This window comes from Ursus americanus, chromosome 9, assembly GCF_024610735.1.
Source record: "Ursus americanus isolate L20-20 chromosome 9, mUrsAme1.1.p, whole genome shotgun sequence".
Taxonomy (NCBI): domain Eukaryota; kingdom Metazoa; phylum Chordata; class Mammalia; order Carnivora; family Ursidae; genus Ursus; species Ursus americanus.
The window spans coordinates 40265998-40287787 of NC_142135.1; the positions used below are offsets into that span (position 1 = coordinate 40265998).

The following is a 21790-nucleotide window of genomic DNA, read 5'->3' on the forward strand; positions in this document are numbered from 1 at the left end:
CTGTAAAAAATGAAAGGTATTTGTGCTGTGCTCAGAGAAAGAGCCGAAGCGGATAAAGGAGCAGTTATGAGAGAATTAACCACATCAGCCAGTCTCCAAATCTTATTTTCCAGGTCCCTTCCTTTACTTTCTGTGCAGGTGTGAAGTTGTACTTGACCTATGCTTCCATTTCCTAGTCTATCATCATAGTAGCACCTACCATAAGGCTGTTGTGAAGATTCATTTAACCAATACAATGCTCATTATTGTTGGACATACAATTTCTCAGTGGTTGTTTGGTTGTAGTTTACAGTATATTCTTCTCAAGTAATGAGTTCCAGCTTGGTTTTTGATCCAAATATCCCTTCACATTCCACATAATGGAATTGTGTTGAACTACAGTGAAATGACAAAATTTGGGTCTAAGCTAGGGGCAAGTCAAGTAATTTGCTTCTGAACCTTTTTTCACTAGGCCCAGATCTTGGGATCTTAGCTTTTACTATCTCACTCAACACAAAGGAAGCAGTAAAAATGTAGAAAAAGTAGGCATCCACTTAGTGCTCTTACTCCCGAATTTCATCCTGGTGGCCTTCTGGTCTTCCAAGTTTATTTATTCGTCAGAGAGAGCAAGAATGAGAGCGCACAAGCAGGGGGAGCAGCAGGCAAAGGGAGAAGCAGGCTCTCCCCCAAGCAGAGAGCCCCATGTGGGATTTGATTCCAGGGTTCAGGGTTCATGACCTGAGCTGAAGCAGACACTTAACCGAGCCACCCATGCGTCCCTGATTTTCAACGTTTAAGTTCTTTTATTTATTTTTTTTAAAGATCTTATTTGACAGAGAGAGAGAGAGCGAGACAGCCAGCGAGAGAGGGAACACAAGCAGGGGGAGTGGGAGAGGAAGAAGCAGGCTCATAGTGGAGGAGCCTGATGTGAGGCTCAATCCCATAATGCCGGGATCACGCCCTGAGCTGAAGGCAGACGCTCAACCGCTGTTCCACCCAGAAGTCCAGGATTTTCAACGTTTGGATCATCTCCGGTCTAGTCTGCATTTCCTTGCATCAGCACATAGACTCTAGCATGAACAGATCAGATTCAACCTTGAGCCAAAAACAGCCATAAGCAGAATATTTCCATCAGTTCAGTTTTTTTTTTTAAATAAGATTTTATTTTATCTATTTGAGAGAGAGAGCGCGTGCATGAGTTTGCCCAGGGGCAGGAGAGGGGGAAGCAGACTCCCTGCTGAGCACAGAGCCTGACACGGGGCTCCAGACTGGGCTCTACACGAGAATCGATCCCAGGACCCTAAGATCTCGACCTGAGCCTAAGTCAGACACTTAACCAACTGTGCCACCCAGGTGCCCCCACCAGTTCTATTCTTCTATTCTTCTCAAGAACATCACCTCTTACAGAGGCTTAATTTTAAACTCGGAGATTTATTTATTTATTTATTAATGTCTACACCCAACATGAGGCTCGAACTCACAACCCCAAGATCAAGAGTCCCACGCTGTTCTGACTGAGCCAGCCAAGTACCCTGGAGGATTCATTTTAAACTTGACCCAGAGGATTTGCTTCAAAATACAACGGGGAAGGATGCCTGGGTGGCTCAGTCGTTAAGAGTCTGCCTTTGGCTCAGGGTGTGATCCCAGGGTACTGGGATCGAGCCCTGCATCAGGCTCCCTGCTCTGCAGGGACCCTCCTTCTTCCTCTCCCACTCCCCCTGCTTGTGTTCCCTCTCTCGCTGTCAAATAAATAAATAAAATCCTTTAAAAAAAAATACAATGGGGAAAATGAAAAGGGATATAAAGCAAGATGGGCCTGGAGTTCATCATTGTTGAAGCTGGGTAAGGGGTACAAAGTGTTCATCATTCTATTTTTGTATGTCCCCAAGAGCTGGGGAAAGTGGGGAGAGGAAGAGAAATTGTGCAATCAGCTATAAACCTAAGAGATGGACCTTTAAGTTCTTTTACATATTCTGGTCCTCTTTGTTCTCATTTTTTTCTTCCTTCCCATACTCCACATCCTCTTTTTTTTTTTTTCTGCCACGGGAAGATCAGCTACATGTGTACTATTTCAGGGAGGTAAATAGAAAAGTGAGTTTAGCACAGGCAACTTTTTGGTTAAGGCAGGGAACAGACTGAACAAAGTTAAAAGCCTGCCAGAGACAAAGAACGTGGGTCAGCATCTCAGCTTGCCTAGAGAACTCTGCCACGTCCTTGCAGAGACACCCCATGGTGAAGTACAAACCTGAAAGCGATGACTCCATTTTTGTAAAGGACACTGAGAAGGACTGGGACTGAAAAACTTTCCCAGGTGAACTAAACTTCATAACCCATGAATGCTTAACAAGGGCTGAGTGAATGGAAACATGCTAGACAGAGGGAAATACAGGTATGCTTCCTGCCCGTGAGGTTATAATCTAAATTCAGTTGATACACTTGAGCTCTGTAACAAGATTGTGTACGTCAAGAGATCCTGACAATACAGAACAGCTCTGAAATAGCAGAACTCAGGGAAGACTTGACTGTAGTCCTGCAGGACAGATAGAATTTGGATTTGAGAATATTGCGCAACTCCATATGGGCAAAGAAGAGTAACTGGAAGAAGGACTGTGGAATTCAGAAACAAAGTGCTACATCTTCTTAGTTTTCTGTGGCTTACATAGGTTTTTAAATTGTCAAGTAGAGCACCAGTAATAAAATGCAAGGACGAAATGATCTGACTGCCAGTAACAGTTAAACATTTCAAAATCAAAGTTTCAGTGATTTATGCTTTAAATTAAAGGATGGTTGTTTGGGGGCGCCTGGGTGGCTCAGTGGGTTAAGCGTCTGCCTTCAGCTCAGGTCATGGTCCTGGGATGGATCCTGTCGGGCTCCCTGCTCAGCGGGGAGTCTGCTTCTCCCTTTCCCTCTGCCTGCTGCCCCCTGCTAAATAAATACATCTTTTAAAAAAGGGGTGGTTGTTTGAACTGTAACTGGAGCGCATTTATCCTTGGAGGCTTTTAGAAATCCTTATGGCAAACAGGGAAAAACCTTACCACCTCGGAAAAGATGGCCTAGCCACACCCTTCCACCATGACTCTCTTACAGAAAAAAAAAAAAAAAAAAAAAAAAGCACACACACTTTGAGACTAAACAGGTGGGTTTTATTATCAAATGTAACAATTCTACGAAAAGTCAGTAGTATTGTGGTATTACTTTCTATTTTAAAGTCTTTCAGAGCTTTGGGCAGACAGCATCTTAAGGCATCAAGTATGAACAATTCTTTTTCTGATCTTAAGTGCCAGTTGTCACCAATTCTCATGCCAAATGGTTTTGTTTTGTTTTCCTCCTACAGTTAGAGGGCCATTGCTGGTCAGGTGAAGAGGGAATGTTGGGCCTTCCCTTCAAGGTGTTAATCAAAGTAATGCGAAGGAAATAAAAATAGCAGCCACATAAATTGGCAGGGCATTGCATCTAAACCAAGGACAATAGGAGTAACTTAAAGACACATGTGCACTTAATCAAATCCTGTTTTCCTCTTTGGAGTTGCACGGGGCAGCAGTACTAGCTAGTGTCTAATATTGCACTTCTGTAGCACAAACCCAGCTAAACACATAGTGCTCAACACTGACAGCATCAGTACCTGCCCCAACGGCTTCAGTGCTTACCGCTCAGTCCAGCACACCGACTACAATCCTACGCTTTTAAAAGTTCTCATTATTTGACAGTTAAGGCATTAGAGAGAAAGGTTTAAGGCTCTATCTTAATATATACAAGCATTCACCTCAATTAGTATATTGCTTTCCAGAATACACTGTCCAAATATTCTCATTTTACGATATTAAAAACTATGGAATTTCTCTTATTAAAGTCCAAACCATCAGTAATGGGAAAAGTACAATATAAAATAATACATATGAAGCCACAATGTTCAGTTACAGTTTAAACTCGAAATTACTAACTACACATAGCTGCTTCACTTTTGGTTTCGCGTTTTGGCCCCTCGTTCGTTCTTATTTACACCTGGTAGCTGCTGAGAAAAAAAAAAGATGCAACTTTGAAGCTAGGAGTGTTTGGTGGTGGGTGTGCGAGGTCCTCTGACTTATCCCATGGTGTTTTAGAAGGCAGCTTCACTGGTTTAACTGCAAGACATCATGAGGGCCAAGAGAGTGGGAAAATAGGAATTTTATTTCTTTTCTTAAATTTGTGACTTAAGGATTCCAAGACCTTATTCTTGAATCACTTAGTAAGATGGCACTCCCTGCAGAAGACAGGGAGATGGAGAACGAAAAATGGAAACACACAAATGAAGCTTCCATGACAGTTCCTGATGCAGATGGTAGACGCTAATATTTTTTTGTCCAAGACTTAAAACTTAGGAAACACCTATGATGTCACGTTAGCTGGAAGTAATGGAGTCAACCGATTTCAAATTCACATTTTAAATGCCTATTTGCAATCAGCAAGGAGCCAGGCATGCTGCTTGCTACAGGGATTTGGCTTCACTGGCTCAAATATTTTATTCTACCAAAAGATAGGGCAAAGGCCCACTGTCCAATCATGTTTGCTGAGAATACTGCAGCCTGAGTGTAGATAAACTTCCCCTGAAGTTGCTAGAAGTTGTCATATCTGACGGTTTTGGGATCACCATACATCTTTCAAACACTGAAAAAACAAACAAACAAGGAACTATTATAGTCTCCAAATTTTTCAATTACTGGCAACTATAAAAAAATTATTTTGAGTGACACAAGGTCTTAAAAAAAAAAAAGGCTTAAGGTAGTCCAAACTTTTTATTTTACACAGGCATAGTTGGCATTTACACAGCAAGTTTTCAGGGAGTACAGTGCTGGCAGGTGAAATTTATGTGGTAACTGGTATTTCCACAACTCCTTACCCTGTGTATTACCATGCATGGTAATGCATATGTTTTCACCTCTTCACTCAGCTCCTTTGTTGGGAGACCATTTTAAACATCTGTATGCACACAGACTCAGTCTGATTTCCAAGTCACCACAGCATTCTTCTGATTAGAGGCTTGATACCATTATTAAAACCATTAAGACAATTTTTAAAAATTAAATTCTAGTATAAGAAATTTCAAATAATGTGAAACAAAAATATCTGAATTAAGAAGCAACAAGGCATGACATTATAGGAAACATGAACTCTACATGTCAGTGAGTAGCTGATTAACCACCTTTATGTGGATTGATTCATTTATCCGCATATCCATCCTATAAGACTACCATGTTATCCCCATTATACAGCTGGGGAAAGGGAGGCATGGAGCAATTAAACCAGTTATCAGCAGGTCCAGAATTTGAACACAGATTGGTTCCACTATGCTATTTCACTTATACACCACACAAAAACTTTATTATTTTTAAAAAGATTTTATTTATTTATTTGACAGAGAGAGAAGAGAGAGAGAGAGAGAGAGAAACAGCCAGTGAGAAAGGGAACACAAGCAGGGGGAGTGGGAGAAGGAGAAGAAGGCTCCTAGCAGAGCAGGGAGCCCGAAGCGGGGCTCGATCTCAGGACCCCGGGGGATCATGATCTGATGGAAAGGCAGACACTTAATGTAAGAGCCACCCAGGCACCCCCACACAAAAACTTTAGAAGTGAAAATTTTAACTGGGCATACTTTCACACATAGATGAGAAACAGGACTGCAGACAAAAATGTAAATAGCTCTTTAGAGTTCAGACCTGTTCATATGGCCAGTTTGAAATTGTGGCCAAGGTTAGATTTCCTTTAGTAACAGATTCTAAAACAGATACAAATTTGGAATCAGGTATTTAAAAAACAGAGAAATGTGTTAGAATTAATTCTTAAAATGTGGTTTACAAAGTCACCATTTTTAGCACTTAGCATAAAAAAACTATACATTGAAAACTTCTCCTCGGATATTAAATACAAATAAAATCTCTATTAGTGACCCAGCAATACAATTGTCCGAGCTCTACTGTATCTACTTTTGGAAATAGCACCTGAATTTTCCTTAAATAACTGCCTGTCCCATCACCCAATATTAAGCCCATAATGAGGGAGCTTCATATAATGAGCCCAACAAGTGACACAGACATGGCCAGAGACCTGGATGGCCTTGGCCACAGTGCTTTCTGAAATGGACTTAAGTCAGGCCAGGGAAGCTCAATTCCTGGCTTGCTTCTGGACTTAAAATGGGCGGGTGTAAGCCAAGAGTTGCTGGGAGTACCTCACAGAGAGAGTTGGCCCAAGAATGAGGCCTTGGATTCAGGAAAATCAGTCAACCCTGGGTCTGTTAACAGTCAATAAATAAAAACTTCCCTATTCCCAGCTCATATTATTGTTATTCTAGTAAGAAAACAATTTAGATACTGAAAATTATACCTTCATATTCTGTGAAAATGTAGAAAAATCTACAAGAAATTAAAAGTTTAACCTTCTCAAGCCTCTTTTTATTTTTATTTTTTTAAAAAGATTTTATTTATTTATTTGACAGAGATAGAGACAGCCAGCGAGAGAGAGGGAACACAAGCAGGGGGAGTGGGAGAGGAAGAAGCAGGCTTCCAGCAGAGGAGCCTGATGTGGGGCTCGATCCCAGAGCGTCGAGATCACGCCCTGAGCCCCCCAGGCGCCCCTCGAGCCTCTTTTTAATCCCAGTAGGATCCAAATGGAATTTTACTGTTTAGCCATGAACTTGCAGACTCCAAGCTGCTAGCAAAAGACAAATCCCAAAAAACCTCCAACTCTCCCCACAAACAAAAACAACCTCCAAAACATAGCAAACAAATAAAAAACAGCTAATGTTTCCTCGTCTCCTTTAGCCGTAGAAAAGTAGATAGTAAAAGTAAAAAGGAAACTATGATGCAAAGACAATACTGAGTTACAACTACAAATATTCACAAATCTGTCTTTCCTTTCCAGTAAGATCTGTGTTAAAAAAGGTCTTATTTTGCATACTGTCATGTACCATGTACAAAGAAATCTTTTAAGATATCTGGATTTTGGGGCATAGGTGGCTTAGCTGGTTAAGGGTCCTACACTTGATTTCTGCTCAGGTCATGATCTCAGCATGGGAGTCTGCCTGAGATTCTCTCTCCCTCGCCTTTTGCCCCTCCCCCCATGGCTCTCTAAAAATAAGTCATTTGTGAGATTTCTTTGTTAGGACAAAGGAACAGTTTCTTCTTCCTTACATAAAAGATAAACTAAAACCCGTAACTCAGATTCCTTAATTAAATTTGTTAATACTCTTTCTGTCATTTAAATCAATAATCAGCATTTATTTAGCTGCTGTTGTCCGATATTATCAATACTAGTTGGAAGAGAAAGAAAAAAACCTTTAACTTTGAAAGCTTATTTATCCAAAAGATACACTGAACATTTTGGCCAGAAACTAAAATATTAGTCACTATATTGATCCAAAAAAATAACTATGTATTACAAAAGACAGATCATTTTTAATCCACAAAGTAATCTATACACTTAAGAGGCCAGATATTAAAAGATAAGAGCTACACAGTTTTTGTTTGTTGGGTCTTGTTTTGTCTTTCCATAAAACCTAACTATTGTGGAAATGCCAGGCTTAACACATCGTAAGAGGCTCCAGAAATACCTCGTATAGACAAAAATTTTCACAATAAAGCAAAGGAAACTGTCAGCACTTCATCTTGGACTTCCCAGCCTCCAGAACTTTGAGAAATTAAAGGTTGTTGTTTGTAAGTCACCCAATCCATGGAATTTTATTATGGAAGCCCAACTGGACTAAGACATTCAGCAAATTATCAAGATGACACTGCCAGTAATATCATGGGGGTATGGTATCCCAGACATCACGTAATGGGATGGGCACTTCATCTCTATGGTATTATTCTTTCCTAATTATTCTTATATAAATTATGTATTTATTATATAAATATTATTCTATATCCTATTATTCTTACCCCATTACTCTGGTGTAATCACAAGAAAAGCATTAAACAAATTCAAACTGAAGGAGTGCTCAGCAAATACCTCAAAAGCGGAGTATCTCAAAATTGTCAAGGTCATGAAAAACAAGGAAAGACTGAGATGCTAACATGAACTAGAGGACACTAAGTAGACAGAGCAACTAACTACAAAGGGGAACAGAAGAGAAAGGACATTCATGAAAAAATTGGTGAAATCTGAATAATGCCTGGAACACAGACAATAGTCAAAAACATTGCTCCTGTAATGATTCTTGTGATCATAGCAACAAAACAGTTATTTGTCTATATATAGAACTTGGTAGTTTGTAAAACTTGTTTATATTCATTAATCCACCTGATTCTTACTCCCCAGAAAAGTCAAGTCACATACGAAGAAGTGATGTTACGTGCATTTGATAGAGCAGAGAAACATCACTTCTAAGGAACTGTCATCTCCTATGTACACAAAATATGGTTATATCCAAGCGTTTGTTGACAAATTTAAATTTATGAGCTGGCCCTGCCCCTTTGACACGCTAGGAGTCTTAGACTTGGAGATTACAGCGAGGGTGTCAGGGGTACAAACAAGAACGCTGACCTTCTGAGGAGGCATTTTCCCTAGAGGGCAACTTCAGCATCTTGTGAGCTGTCCTTGAAGGTCTTTTATGACAAACGAGGCAACCTACAGTAGTTCTTGGGTTAGTCAACAAAGATCCGCTGGGTTAGCAGACAAGGCCACATGAGAAGGCAGAACAGTGTAACTTCTTTACAGACCTTATTATGGGCTTTAGCTACCTTTACCTGACACGCTAATGAGCAATGACATCATTCTTTCAATAAATTTTAGAGTACTATTACTAGTTTCCTGTGGCTGCTTTAACAAATTACGATTTAGGGGCGCCTGGGTGGCTCAGTCAGTTGAGCCTCTCCCTCTTGACCTCGGCTCAGGTCATGATCTCAGGTCATGAGATTGAGCCTCAAATCAGGCTCCATGCTCAGCAGGGAGTCGGCTTGAGATGCTCTCCCCCTCTCCCGCTTCCCTGCAACAGCACTTTTTCTCTCTCTCTTCCTCTCTCAAATAAATAAATAAATCTAAAAAAAAAAAAATTACTACAGGACGCCTGGGTGGTTCAGTCAGTTAAACGTCTGCCTTCGGCTCAGTCATGATCCCAGGGTCCCTGGGATCGAGTTCCGCATCAGGCTCCCTGCTCAGCATGGGGCCTAATGCTCCCTCTGCCTGCTGCTCCCCCTGCTTGTGCTCTGACAAACAAATAATAAAATCTTTTTAAAAAAATTACAAGTTGGTGGCTTAAAACAACAGAAACTTATTCTCTCACAATTCTGGCAGCCAGAAGTCAGAAATCAAGGTAATCAGCCAGGCTGCATACCCTCCAGAGGCTCTTGGGAACATTCTTTGCCTCTTCCAGCTTCTGATGGCGGCAGGTGCTCCTTGGCTTATGTCTGCATCTTTCCAGTCTATGCCTCTGTGGTTGTACTGCCCCCTTTTCTCCTGTATCTGCCTGTTCTCCTTCTGCCTTTTTTTATAATTGCATTAAGGGCCCACCCAGATAATCTCAGGAGCCTTAATTTACATTTCTGGCCAGATACGGTAATAGTCACGGGTTCCAGGGATTGGGACACGGACATATATTTGGAACTGCCATTCAGCCCACTACAAGTACTTACTCTGTCATGCTCTTATTTGCTCATTGGAAAAGAGTACCAAGACTGAAACTAGAAGTGATGGATCTGTTGGTCAGCTTGGTCATAAGCTGTATGACTCTGAAAGTTACCCAGCTTCCTGGGTTTCATCTCCTCATGTGTCAGATGGAGCCATAGGGTGGGAGCCACCCGCCCCGATGCCCCACAGCACCATGATGAGGCTCAAGTGGCACTGGAGGTATAAAATACTTGAAGAGCCCAAGGCGCTCTATTGTGTAAGAGATGAGTGGTGATAATAAATCTGATTATTAATATAGGTGATTGAAAACAGATATATAGTCATACCATAAGGTTAAGGGGAAAAGAAACTAGGTCCAAATTACATGAGGGCATACAAAAAAGAAGCTGAAAGGAAATATTCGTTGTGATTATTTCTGGAGGGTGTAATTATTACAGACTTCCTTGTACCTGTCTGTATATTCCAAATTCTTTAAGATGAGCACACAGTACTTTTGTGATCCTTACCTCGCAGAGTTGCTGAGATTAAATGAGATAACTTTTAACTTATGCCAAGTGTTTCACACAGTACTCCAAGTGAATTCTTTTAAAACTCTCAAAATAAAAGATTAATCTGATATAAAAATAAAATATAAAAATCTGGGTTTTAACAGAACACCTGATTAGCTATTCTGCCATGACCCCAAAAGCATAGGATAGAATCAAAGGTGAGTAATGGTTATTTAGGGTTTTTCTAAATAACAACAAAGAGTTCCATTTCTAATTCAGTATATTCATTTTACTATATAGATACTATGCTTATCAAATTCATAAGCAGCATTTAGAGGTTGAATAAAGAACACTTCAAATGACACAGAATGGACCAAAGAGAGTATTAGAAGGTGCTCCCATCACTGTGAACTAAACTAGAAAATACCCCACTTCCCACCGCAAAGTATCTGGGTATAATGCTCTCTGGTACTAAGAGATCTTGAAATATCACAGAAAATGGCAGAGAATCACTTCCATTCCAAAACTGGGGTTTCTAAAACTTCAGAAGGTGAGTCTAAGGCCCCAACTGTCATTTTTCAAGGACAAGAGTATACTACTGGGAACCATGTTTTCCAATTTAGAATCCATAGGGTTAAGGCCCATATCTACAGCCATAAAAATAGTAACAGAAGTTGAAGATGGTATGCCAGGAAACCAATTTCAGCAAACTTAATAATAAAAAATAAAGAAATTAAGCCATACCAATTCCTGACCATGTCCCCACAATACATTCTCTCAAGCAGTCTCACACAGAAAGTCGATATCCTTTAAGAAAAGGTTATCAATTAAAAAACTCTTTTCAAAAACTATCAGGGTTCCTTCCCTCTAGATTTAGACAATGAACCTTAAAACATTATGTTAACAGAAATAAGCTAATCATGGAAAGACAAATACTGTGCTATTTTATGAGGTACCAAGAACAGTCAAATAGATGGAAACAGGAAGTAGAAAGGTAGTTGCCAGGGGCTGAGGGAAGAGGGAAATGGGGAGATCCAGTCCGAGGAGATGAAGCTAGATGGTGGTGATGGTTATATAATAATGTGAACGTACTTAATGCCACGGAACTGTACACTTAAAAATGTTTTACGTTATGTATGTTACCACCATTTAAAAAAAAAAAAGAAATGGGGAAAAAAGTACACCCAACTCAACAGAATTACTATAAGACTCAGTGATTCCACTCCTAGACACATACCCAAGAGAATTGAAAACAGTTACCCAAATATTTGTTCATAAATATTTGTATCAGCATTATTTACAACAGCAAGAAGGTGGAAACAACCCAAATGTCTATCAGTAGAGAAATGAAAAATGTGGTATAGCCATACAATGGAGTATTAGTCAGCCATAAAAGGGAATGAAGCACTGATACATGCCACAACAAGGATGAACCGCAAAAACATGGGAAGTGAAAAGCAGACAGACACAAGAGTCACATATTGTGGGAGTCCATTTATATGAAATGTCCAGTAGAGGCAAATCCATGCAGACAGGAAGCATATTGGTTGCCAGGGTCAGGGGGGAAGGAAAATAGGAGAGATACTGCTTCCTGGGCATGGAGTTTCCTTTTGGGGTGATTAAGAGGTTTTGGAAGTAGATAGAGATGGTGGTTGCACATGTTGTGAATACGCTAAATGCCAATGAATTGCAGACTTAAACATGATGGATTTTGTTCTGTGACTTTTACTACAGTTAAAACAAAAACAAGAACAGAAGCATACCCAACTTGCATTCCACATGAAATATAGCAAATGGATTTCCAAATGGAAAAGTTTTCCCTTAGCCCAAAATAACATACAACTATTATCCATAAGTGTTGCTTAGATACTGTCTCCTGGGATGACACACTGAATTCCAGTCTCCCGTTTCTCCCAAGATTTCTGACCCTCCTACATCACACTGAAGAAAAGGGGAAACTTCTCACCCGACTCATAAAAAACACTTTCAGATTCGTGATCTCTATTTGTTTGGCCCTTTATGATTTGGCTTTCACATCATAGTGCCTTACCTTCTTTTCTGAGGATGGTCTAACTGCTGGGGCCCTTAAATACAAACCCATTCTTTGGGTAGAGTCCTGGCCTGGTCATTTGTGTGTACAAGTCCATCATCGGCTGCATACTAAAATGCAAGTTAGAACAAACAGGATCAAAAGATGGACAAACTGCCGCTATAGATGATTAGTATTTCAACTGAACAGATCTACCAACAGTATTATACTCTATTTAGACTGTAGGAAACAAGTTAAAACTCTGGTATAAGCCACATACATGACCACGAATCCCATGTCGCCACGCCCTGCTGAACGTGTCTGAATACCACAAAACTTCCTTTTAGGAAAGGAGTTCGATTGAATACAGGGAAAAGAATACTGTAACATGATAGACACCAAATCTTTCAGATCTTTCAGTTTCCACGATATCGCAGGTGCGACTAGACACAAAAGAGTTGAGTAGCAACTATTTACAAGGTATTGTACAATAAGCCCAGCCTCTGCAAACAACTCTGTGAACTTTAAATACTAGATGTTACTTGGATTATCAGCCTAATTCTCTCAGGAGGACAGCAAGTAAAAATACCAGCCATGAGAGGCCCAAAGAGGTACTGATTAAAGTCAGTATTTTGAGAAAAAACGAAAAAGAGCACTACTGAAAATGCAAAGCCATTAACAGTAAAGAAAGGGTAAAGCAAAGAGCAAATAAAGGTAAAAGAATTATGTAAGGACACTGGAGAGTCCAGAATTAAGAGGGCCATCAACTACAATATCGATACCACTGGAATGACACTCTCCTGACCAAATCTTTTCATGGTAGCTTGTCTTCATATAGTCAACTCTCATTCTATAAATCTCAGTTATCAAGGCACTTTAACTTTATAAAATTACAGAATTTTTCTTATATATATTTTTGTAATCTCTACACCCAAGGTGGGGCTCAAACTCACGACCCCAAGATTAAGAATCATATGCTCTTCCAACTGAGCCAGCCAGGCACCCCTACAAAATTACAGATTTGACAGCAGAATCCATTTCCTGCATTTTGGTTTTGGCCATCAGAATTCTTCCCTTTTTGTCAATCCCTGCCCCTTCTGGCTTCACACCCTTCCTCAAGTATGAAGTATAGAAAAATTAAACTGAAGTACAAGGAATTTTGAGCCTTTACGTAAAAGTGACACAAAAGATTTCAGATGCATGCACTGTAACTGCCTTGGAGCTCAAATTACTGAAGACATTGGAATAATTTGATATAATTGACTGGGTAAGTGAGGTTCCTAAGGTTCCTATGTAATTATTTTTCTTTTCTTTTCTTTTTTTTTTTTTTAAGTGTAAGCTTTAGGCCCACCATGGGGCTTGAACTCACCGCTCTGAGATCAAGAGTTGCATGATCTACCAACTAAGCTAGCCAAGCGCCCCAGGTTCCTACAAAATCCTAATTCATTGTTTCAGTTCATAAACTCCAAGCACTTCAACAATGAAGGCCAAATGCCTTGAGATGAAATAATTTTGCATAATCTTCTTCTGATTATACCAGATAACTCTAACCTTCAAAAATTCCCAAGAAACTACTAGAAGATAAACTGATGCAGATTTATTTGATCTCAACTCCAAAGCACGTCAATCTAGAAATAGCTGCTTTTATTTCCAGTAGAATACATACCCACAAAAGCCAGCCATAGAACTCTTCATAATAAGAGAAATTTTGCTTAATGTCACAACCAATTTATGTATATGACCACTTAATTCTATTCAGTGTGAAGGTGAAAAGTTGATTAGTCAAAACAAAAAAGAAAATTAATTCAGCTGACTCCTAAAACCTGAAACTTTGTCTAACTTCCTGGAATTGGAAAACACTGGAAGAAAATACAAACTCAAACCTTTATCTTGGTTACATGAAGCAATCTCTTCATTAGCCTTCAGTAAAATTCTCTATTCCTTTCATAATCTCATGAATCTCATATGAGGTTTAGGAAGTAACTTTGTTTAGCCCTGCAAGAGCTCCCACCAGGCAGCATAATGGTTTAGGGAAGACGCAAAGGATCTCCAATAGTCCCCCTTATCAGCAGTTTCAGTAACCCTCTGTAGGAAGCAGAGGGTCCTAACATGACATCACAATGCCTAAGTCAATCATCTCACTTTCTCTCACCAAAGAGGCATTTTGTCTTCTCATACCATCTCATCACAGCAAGGGTGAGGACAGCACAGTTAAGATATTTTGGGAGAAAATGACCACATTCACATCTCTTTCACTACAGTTCTATTTTATTATTGTTGTTCATCTCTCACTGTGCCTAACTTATAAATTAACACAGGTATGCAGGGATAAGGAAAAAAATAGCACATACAGGGCTTGATACTATCTGCAATCTCAGGCATCTACTCGGGGGGGGGGGGTGTCTTAGAATGTTTCTCCCATAGATAACAGGGGAAAGACCCACTGATTTCTGAAAAACATCTTACCTCTAGTAAGAGTGTGTTAAGCCAGGCAGTAACAAAATGTAACTTTCATCCAACCTTCATTAGATTTTCTTCATTTGCCAGAAAATACCCTATGTTTAAAACCCGTAAGACCATGACAGTAACTTGGTGGGTTTGTGGCAACTTCGCTGAGATCATTTTAGCTGAGCTCCACAATCCTCCATGATTCATGGATGCCAAGCTTATAAACCCACTCTAATAGCGAACAGCCTCTGCAGGCACAACCCGTACGACGCTGTACTATAAATGTTCAAGGCCTATTTTAGGATTTGACAATTAGGTCTATAAACACTTTTCAACTCTAGAGACTCAAGCAAAGCTCAGCTCCAAGAAAGAAAGATAATTTTTGCTACTGATGCAATAAAAAAGCTTCAGGATATGGATTTCTAGACATCGCAGGAAAGGAATTCGGGTTCTAGGAAATCATGTCATTTGTGAAACAAAAGGTTGTCTGCTCAGATGTGATGGCATTGAGGAGATTTTGCTTCCTGTTAAAGAGCTCTTATCAAGAAACATCTCATTTTTTAGCTTGAGTCAGAAAACAACTGATGGACATCAGCAGGGTAGAAAAATCTGGTAGGACTGAATATTCGTTTTTCAAGAATTACAGCATATCATTTCATAAGAGGCTATCTTACAGTTCATTTTAAGAAGTTAGCATCTAAAAATTCATTGAGACTCCTTTGTTTTTGTCCCCCCCCCCCCCAGGTTAGGCAGAGGCCTCTAATCACTTTTTAAATACGCAGGAAACTCCTTCTTAGCCAACCCTATTCCAGATGAAAAGACCCACACTGCTATGTGCTCTAAAGAGCTTTCCCAAAGTAGCCCAATTTTCAAAAAGAGCACCAACAGATTACGTTGAGACAATCAAACAGCACGGAAAAGCCCTCATCTTGTCAAAGGGGTGAGTCTGAAGTTAGCACTCACACGACTAGTCCCTCTGACTTTGCCTCTGTAAGCCAATCTATCAGCACATGTACACACGAGGTTCAGAGAATCTGTGTCTTTCCTGGCTGCATTCTTCAGGCAAATCAACTTAAGTAATAAGGGCACTGTGTATTTTTCTTCTTCAAGCTACTGACCTGGTAACCTTGGAAGAAGTTAAGAATTTCCTTAACTCCAGTATTGTAGGCCAGGCCCTGCATTCTGACCACCGTGCCAGGCTGTGGAGGGACACCGCTAAGATTAGCAGCTGTAGGGAAGTAGCCAAGACTATTGGGCGAACCTGGGGGGCTAAAGGGAGAGAAAGCACAGTGAACCAATAGGAATAGACAATGTCCAATATTTACTCTAAAAACATTAGTTACTTAAGGAAACAGACTTTCTCAAGATGATCTTTCTTAGAATTCTCAGTTCTCTCTCCCAAGACGGGTAAGAACACCATAGCTGATCTGTCCCACATCTCCACAAACGTCAAAAGTTGAAAAGTAGAACAGTTAATATAGAGTTAAGTGCAAGGCTTCCCCAGAGATCCAGTTCTGAGATCCTTAAAGGGACAGGAAGGAGAGAATTAAACCTTCACAGTCACTCAACCACAAAGCACCACTTCCAAAGCCCAGCTCATTAATGATTAACTGTCTAGTTACCAGAATAGTAAGGGAGGAAAAGGCATGAATTCAAAGGACTTCTAGGAACCATAGCCACAGTGACCAAAAGTATCCAAAGTTATTGCTCCAAGGAATAGACTATTCTACCCATATATACAAGCAATTGTACAGCACAAAACACAAAGTACTATAGCACTCATGAGTTAGTTCTTCCAACCTGACTGGGGAAAAAAGGTAGTGATGTGGGTAAATTGGAAGGGACACGTAGCAAATTAAATCCACTACCATTAACACAAGGGGAAAATTGTGATGCTTATGTCCTCTTGTGTATCTGCAGCAATTACCTCCAAGAAGAACAAGCCAAGTGAATACATCATTATTCTTCATGTGGCAACTCCAGTGATTACCATGTTATGAAATTAGTTTCACTCTGTCCCCCACCCAATCTCTTTTCCATCACAATTAGTGGCCAAATACCCATAATTGAAAATATATAGGGGAAATTTTTTTTAAGGACCGTATAAACTTAAAGAACAATAAAGACCCACAGCTATACATTATTAAATCTTATAAATCTAGGTAATTATCCAATTTCAAAGACCAGGAAACACATAACGGAAGGGGCTAAAAATCTTTGAGATTGTTTATCCTACGTAATCCTAACTGATGGGTTAATAGGAATGGTGGCAGAGGGGCGCCTGGGTGGCACAGCGGTTGAGCGTCTGCCTTCGGCTCAGGGCGTGATCCCAGCGTTATGGGATCGAGCCCCACATCAGGCTCCTCCGCTATAAGCCTGCTTCTTCCTCTCCCACTCCTCCTGCTTGTGTTCCCTCTCTCACTGGCTGTCTCTGTCGAATAAATAAATAAATAAATCTTAAAAAAAAAAAAAAAAAAGGAATGGTGGCAGATGTGCATATAGTTGCAGATACCTTTTTCTTGATTTTTTTTTTTTAAGCACAGTAACTTTGAGCAAGTCACTTAATTTCTCTGAACTTCAATTTCATCATTTGCAAAATGGGGATAACAGCACCTTCTTAGTGTCACAGATTGTTCTTCAGATTCAATGATATACCAAATTATTCCATAAATCCATAAATGAAGTAATTTATGTTACCTCATTCCTATTATTTCCATAACCATCGTTCTATTTCATCATTTTTTAAAGATCAGAACCTGAAAATATTACTTGACATCAAGCTGCCCTTAACCTTTTAAGTCTGCGAAGCAGTGATCTTCAACTTGTTTGCATATTAGAGTCACTTGTGAGATATTTACAACTCTGTATGAGGGCGCCACCCAGGCGCCCCGAGAATTTTCTAACAACCTAAATGCTGAAGTCTTTCAGATTATTGAAATAAGAAATAGTCAATCTATGTGCAACTAGGAGAGCAGAGACAGATGGAATGCTGAACTTTACACCTGAGTAGAAATTTAGCCATCACTCGGACACACCACCTCATTTTTACAGAGGTAGAAACAGAAACTAGGAGTTAAATAACTTCCCAAAGGTCACACAACCAGTTAGCTTTGCACCAAACCAGAAGAACCACCCACATTTTTCAACCACCATTCACTCATTCAAAGACCATATTTTGCTTATGTCAAATGTCTGATAGATACTAAGTCTATTTCTCAAGAACCACAAGCCTTCTCTGTGTATTTAATTGAGTTATTAAGTTTTCCACTCTATGATACTCAGATTGTTTCCACAGCATACAACTTACTTCCATGACTCTGTCCTGGCACATTCTAGTCCCTTGGCTAAAGATCTCCTATAAATTAAATCTAGGTGTCTAGTGCATTCAAAATATAAATAAGACAAAATAGAAAAATAAAAGTTATCCAACTGGAAATGTAAGGTTTTAAGTGACAATTATGCTCAGCATTTATAAGGTAGCACCTATTCTCATGAAGCCTAAACTTGGAATCATATCCTTGTTTTTTTGCACTAGGATTCCTGCTATCCACAAGGCATCTTACGGAAAATTAAAACAATTGTCTATCTACTTGACAGGATAGGAGAATAAGAATTTTTTTAAAAGATTTTATTTATTTATTTGAGAGAGAGACAGCCAGCGAGAGAGGGAACACAAGCAGGGGGAGTGGGAGAGGAAGAAGCAGGCTTCCAGTGGAGGAGACTGATGTGGGGCTCGATCCTAGAACGCTGGGATCACGCCCTGAGCCGAAGGCAGACGTTTAATGACTGAGCCACCCAGGCGCCCCAAGAATTTTCTAACAACCTAAATGAAGTCTTTCAGATTATTGAAATTAGAATCAACAAAAATAATTTATAAAATAAAAATGACAAGATGTAGACAAGGAAAACCCCTATTTATAGAAAATAAAGAATTTACTTAAAAAAAAAAGCTAAAATCAAAAAACCAGTTGAGTAAGGTGTAAGATACAAGATCAATACATAAAGTAAATCAATTTCATTTCCATACACTACAGTGAAAACACAAATGACATTAATTAAGAAAGCAATTTCATTCACAATAGCATCAAAAAAAAAACATTTAGGAAAAATATTAACATTAAAACAGCTAGACTTGCACACTGAAAACTAAAAGACATTGCTTAAAAATAAAAGATAATCTAAATATAAGAAAAGACAGGCCATGTTCATAAATAGAAGACTTAATATTGTTAAAATGACAATACTGTCTAAATTCACCTAAAGATTCAATTCAATAGCTATCAAAATTCCAACTGTTTTTTTACAGGAATCAAAAAAACTGAACCTAGGGGCGCCTGGGTGGCACAGCGGCCTTCGGCTCAGGGCGTGATCCTGGAGTTATGGGATCGAGCCCCACATCAGGCTCCTCCGCTGGGAGCCTGCTTCTTCCTCTCCCACTCCATCTGCCTGTGTTCCCTCTCTCACTGGCTGTCTCTATCTCTGTCAAATAAATAAATAAAATCTAAAAAAAAAAAACAAAAAAAACCTAAACCTAAAACATTCAAGGAAATGCAAAGGACTCAGAAGAGCCACACTCTCTTGAGAAAGAACAAAGCAGGAGCTACATTTGCTAAATTCAGAACTTACTATAAAACTACAGTAATCAAGATGATGTGGTACTTCCATAAGGGTAGGCAATGATCAATGGAATAGAATTGAGTAGCCAGAAATAAACCCTTACATTTATGGTTCATTTGAGTTTTGGCAAGAGTTCTAAGACAATTCGATGAGGAAAGAATACAAAAGCAAACCTTGGAGATATTGCGGGTCTTTTTACAGACCACTGCAATAGAGTGAGTATCACAATACAGCCCGTCAAGTGAGGATTCTGGTTTCCCAGTGCACATACACGTTTTGTCTAGACTATACTATAATCTCTTAAGTGTGCAGCAGCTTTAGGCTGAAAAACAGCGTATATACCTGAAGAATACTTTACTGCTAAAAAATGCTTAGTACCACTTGAACTTTCAGCTAGTTAAAATTACTGATCACGGAACAAAATAATAAAAAACTATGAAATATTTCAAAAATTGCCAAAAATGTGATAGAGAAATGAAGTGAGCAAATGCTGTGAAAAAGATGGTGCAGGATTGGCCATAAGTCTGCAATTTGTAAAACAAAAACAAACAAAAACCCAGTATCTACAAAGTGCAGTAAAGCAAAGAACAATAAAACAAGGCATGCTTGCTGGCTTCCCAAAAACTAGCGCTGGAATAATGTAATACCAACAGGCGAAAGAACGAATTTAGACTTCTATCTCACACTATATAAAAAAATTAATCCAGTTGAATAAGATACCTAAATATATGAGCTAAAATTACAAAACTCTTACAAGAATATCTAGTAAATCTCCACCTTAGGTTTTATATTACAACAGAACTCTAAGTGAGAAAATGAGACACAAACTATCAAAATTTGAAACTTCATCAAAATTTGAAACTTTCGTGCTTTGAAGAACACCATCAAGAAAATGAAGAAACTTTGAAACTATCATCAAAATTTGAAACTTTCGTGCTTTGAAGAACACCATCAAGAAAATGAAGATAACTCACAGAATGGGATCATCTCCTAAGGTCTCTCATCTAAAATATATAAAGAAATCTGACAACTGAAAAGTAAGAAAACTAATCCAGGGGCACCAGGGTGGCTCAGTCGGTTACGTGTCTGCCTTGGGCTCGGGTCAGGGTCCCAGGGTCCTGGGACGGAGCCTGATCAAAGTCAATGCGTTACCAACTGAGCCACCCAGGTGCCCCTAGAAATTATTCTGAAGGTCATCTTCTTGCTCAATTCAAAGTACAAAATAACAGTAAAACTGAGACTCTTAGATGTTTAGAGGAAAAACTTTTTTTTTTAAGATTTTATTTGAGAGAGAGCACGGGCACGAGAAAGCACCAGTGGGGGCGGGGGGGCCAGAGGGAGAAGGAGACGCAGACTCCGTGTTCCCCAGGGAGCCCAACCCGGGGGCTGCATCCCAGGAGCTAGGATAATGACCTAAAGACAGATGCTTAACTGACTGAGCCACCCAGGTGCCCCTAGAAGAAAAAACATTTTTTTTTAAAAGATTTTATTTATTTGACAGAGAGAGAGACAGCCAGCGAGAGAGGGAACACAGGCGGATGGAGTGGGAGAGGAAGAAGCAGGCTCCCAGCGGAGGAGCCCGATGTGGGGCTCGATCCCAGAACGCCGGGATCACGCTCTGAGCCGAAGGCAGACACCTAACGACTGAGCCACCAAGGCACCCCAGAAAAACATTTTTTAAAAGTAATATTTGAGGGGTGCCTGGCTGGCTCTGTCAGTAAAGCATGTGACTCTTGATCTTAGGGTCATAAGTTGGAGCCCCACATGGGCCACTGATTTTACTTAAAAAAAATTTTTTTTTTAAATAAAAAATATAGATAAAGCAGGAAAGTGCACTCTGATTGTGGGTATCTTGTGCTCTTCAGCAAAGAAACAGAAGACAATTTCCAAAGAGGCATATTCACAAAAGTTATTATTAAGATTTTATTTTTAAGTAATCACTGCACCCAACGTGAGGCTCGAACCTACAACCCAAGATCAAGAGTCACATGCTCCACCGACTGAGCCAGCCAGGTGCCCCCAAAAGTTATTATTTTTTAAGGTATTTTTGGGTTACTGTTTTTTAAATGCACTTTTGTCTAGTTGTTGAATGGGAACAGAGTACAACTTATTGGGAGGTACAAATTTAGTAGTGTAACTCCACTACACTCTTCCCCCCGCAAATGAGAATTCCTCTCTAGAAGCAAGCTTGTTCCAGCTGGGTTATTACTGGCTATCTTTCTAGTTCATTAGTTATTTTGAACTTAAATGGAAAATGCTTCCTATTAAAGGCATTTTGCTTTTGCTGGGAAAAACAAAAAGGTAGTTTATTTATTAAAAGATTTTACTTATTTCTTTGTCAGACACAGAGACAGCGTAAGCATGGGGAGCTGCAGGTTAAGGGAGAAGCAGCCTTTCTGCTGAGCAGGGAGCCTGATGTGAGACTCGATCCCCGGACCCTGGGATCATAACCTGAGCTGAAGGCAGACGCTTAACCGACTGAACCACCTGGGCATCCCCCCCCACCTTGCTTTTTCAAGATTTTATTTATTAAAAAGGTAGTTTGAAAGACCTATTAACTTGGGGCACCCGGCTGGCTCAGTTGGTGAGGCATGTGACTCGATCTCGGGGTTGTGAGTTTGAGCCCCATGGTCGG

General features: G+C 39.8%; 1 protein-coding gene across 5 annotated transcripts in view; it reads right to left on the reverse strand.

Moving 5' to 3' along the window:
• Nucleotides 1-3100: 3100 nt before the first annotated feature.
• The window catches only part of ESRP1 (epithelial splicing regulatory protein 1), a 55541-nt gene continuing 36851 nt past the window's right edge, over nucleotides 3101-21790 (reverse strand). For 2 of the 5 annotated variants that reach the window (XM_045805937.2, XM_045805941.2), the window contains exons 14-16: nucleotides 15657-15807; nucleotides 12112-12221; nucleotides 3101-4623 (exon numbers count right to left, since the gene is read on the reverse strand). In XM_045805937.2, coding sequence (XP_045661893.1) covers nucleotides 12147-12221; nucleotides 15657-15807 — 226 coding nt within the window. In that variant the 3' untranslated portion in view covers nucleotides 3101-4623; nucleotides 12112-12146. The remainder of the gene's footprint in view (nucleotides 4624-12111; nucleotides 12222-15656; nucleotides 15808-21790) is intronic. The other 3 variants (XM_045805939.2, XM_045805938.2, XM_045805940.2) reach the window with 3 other exon arrangements.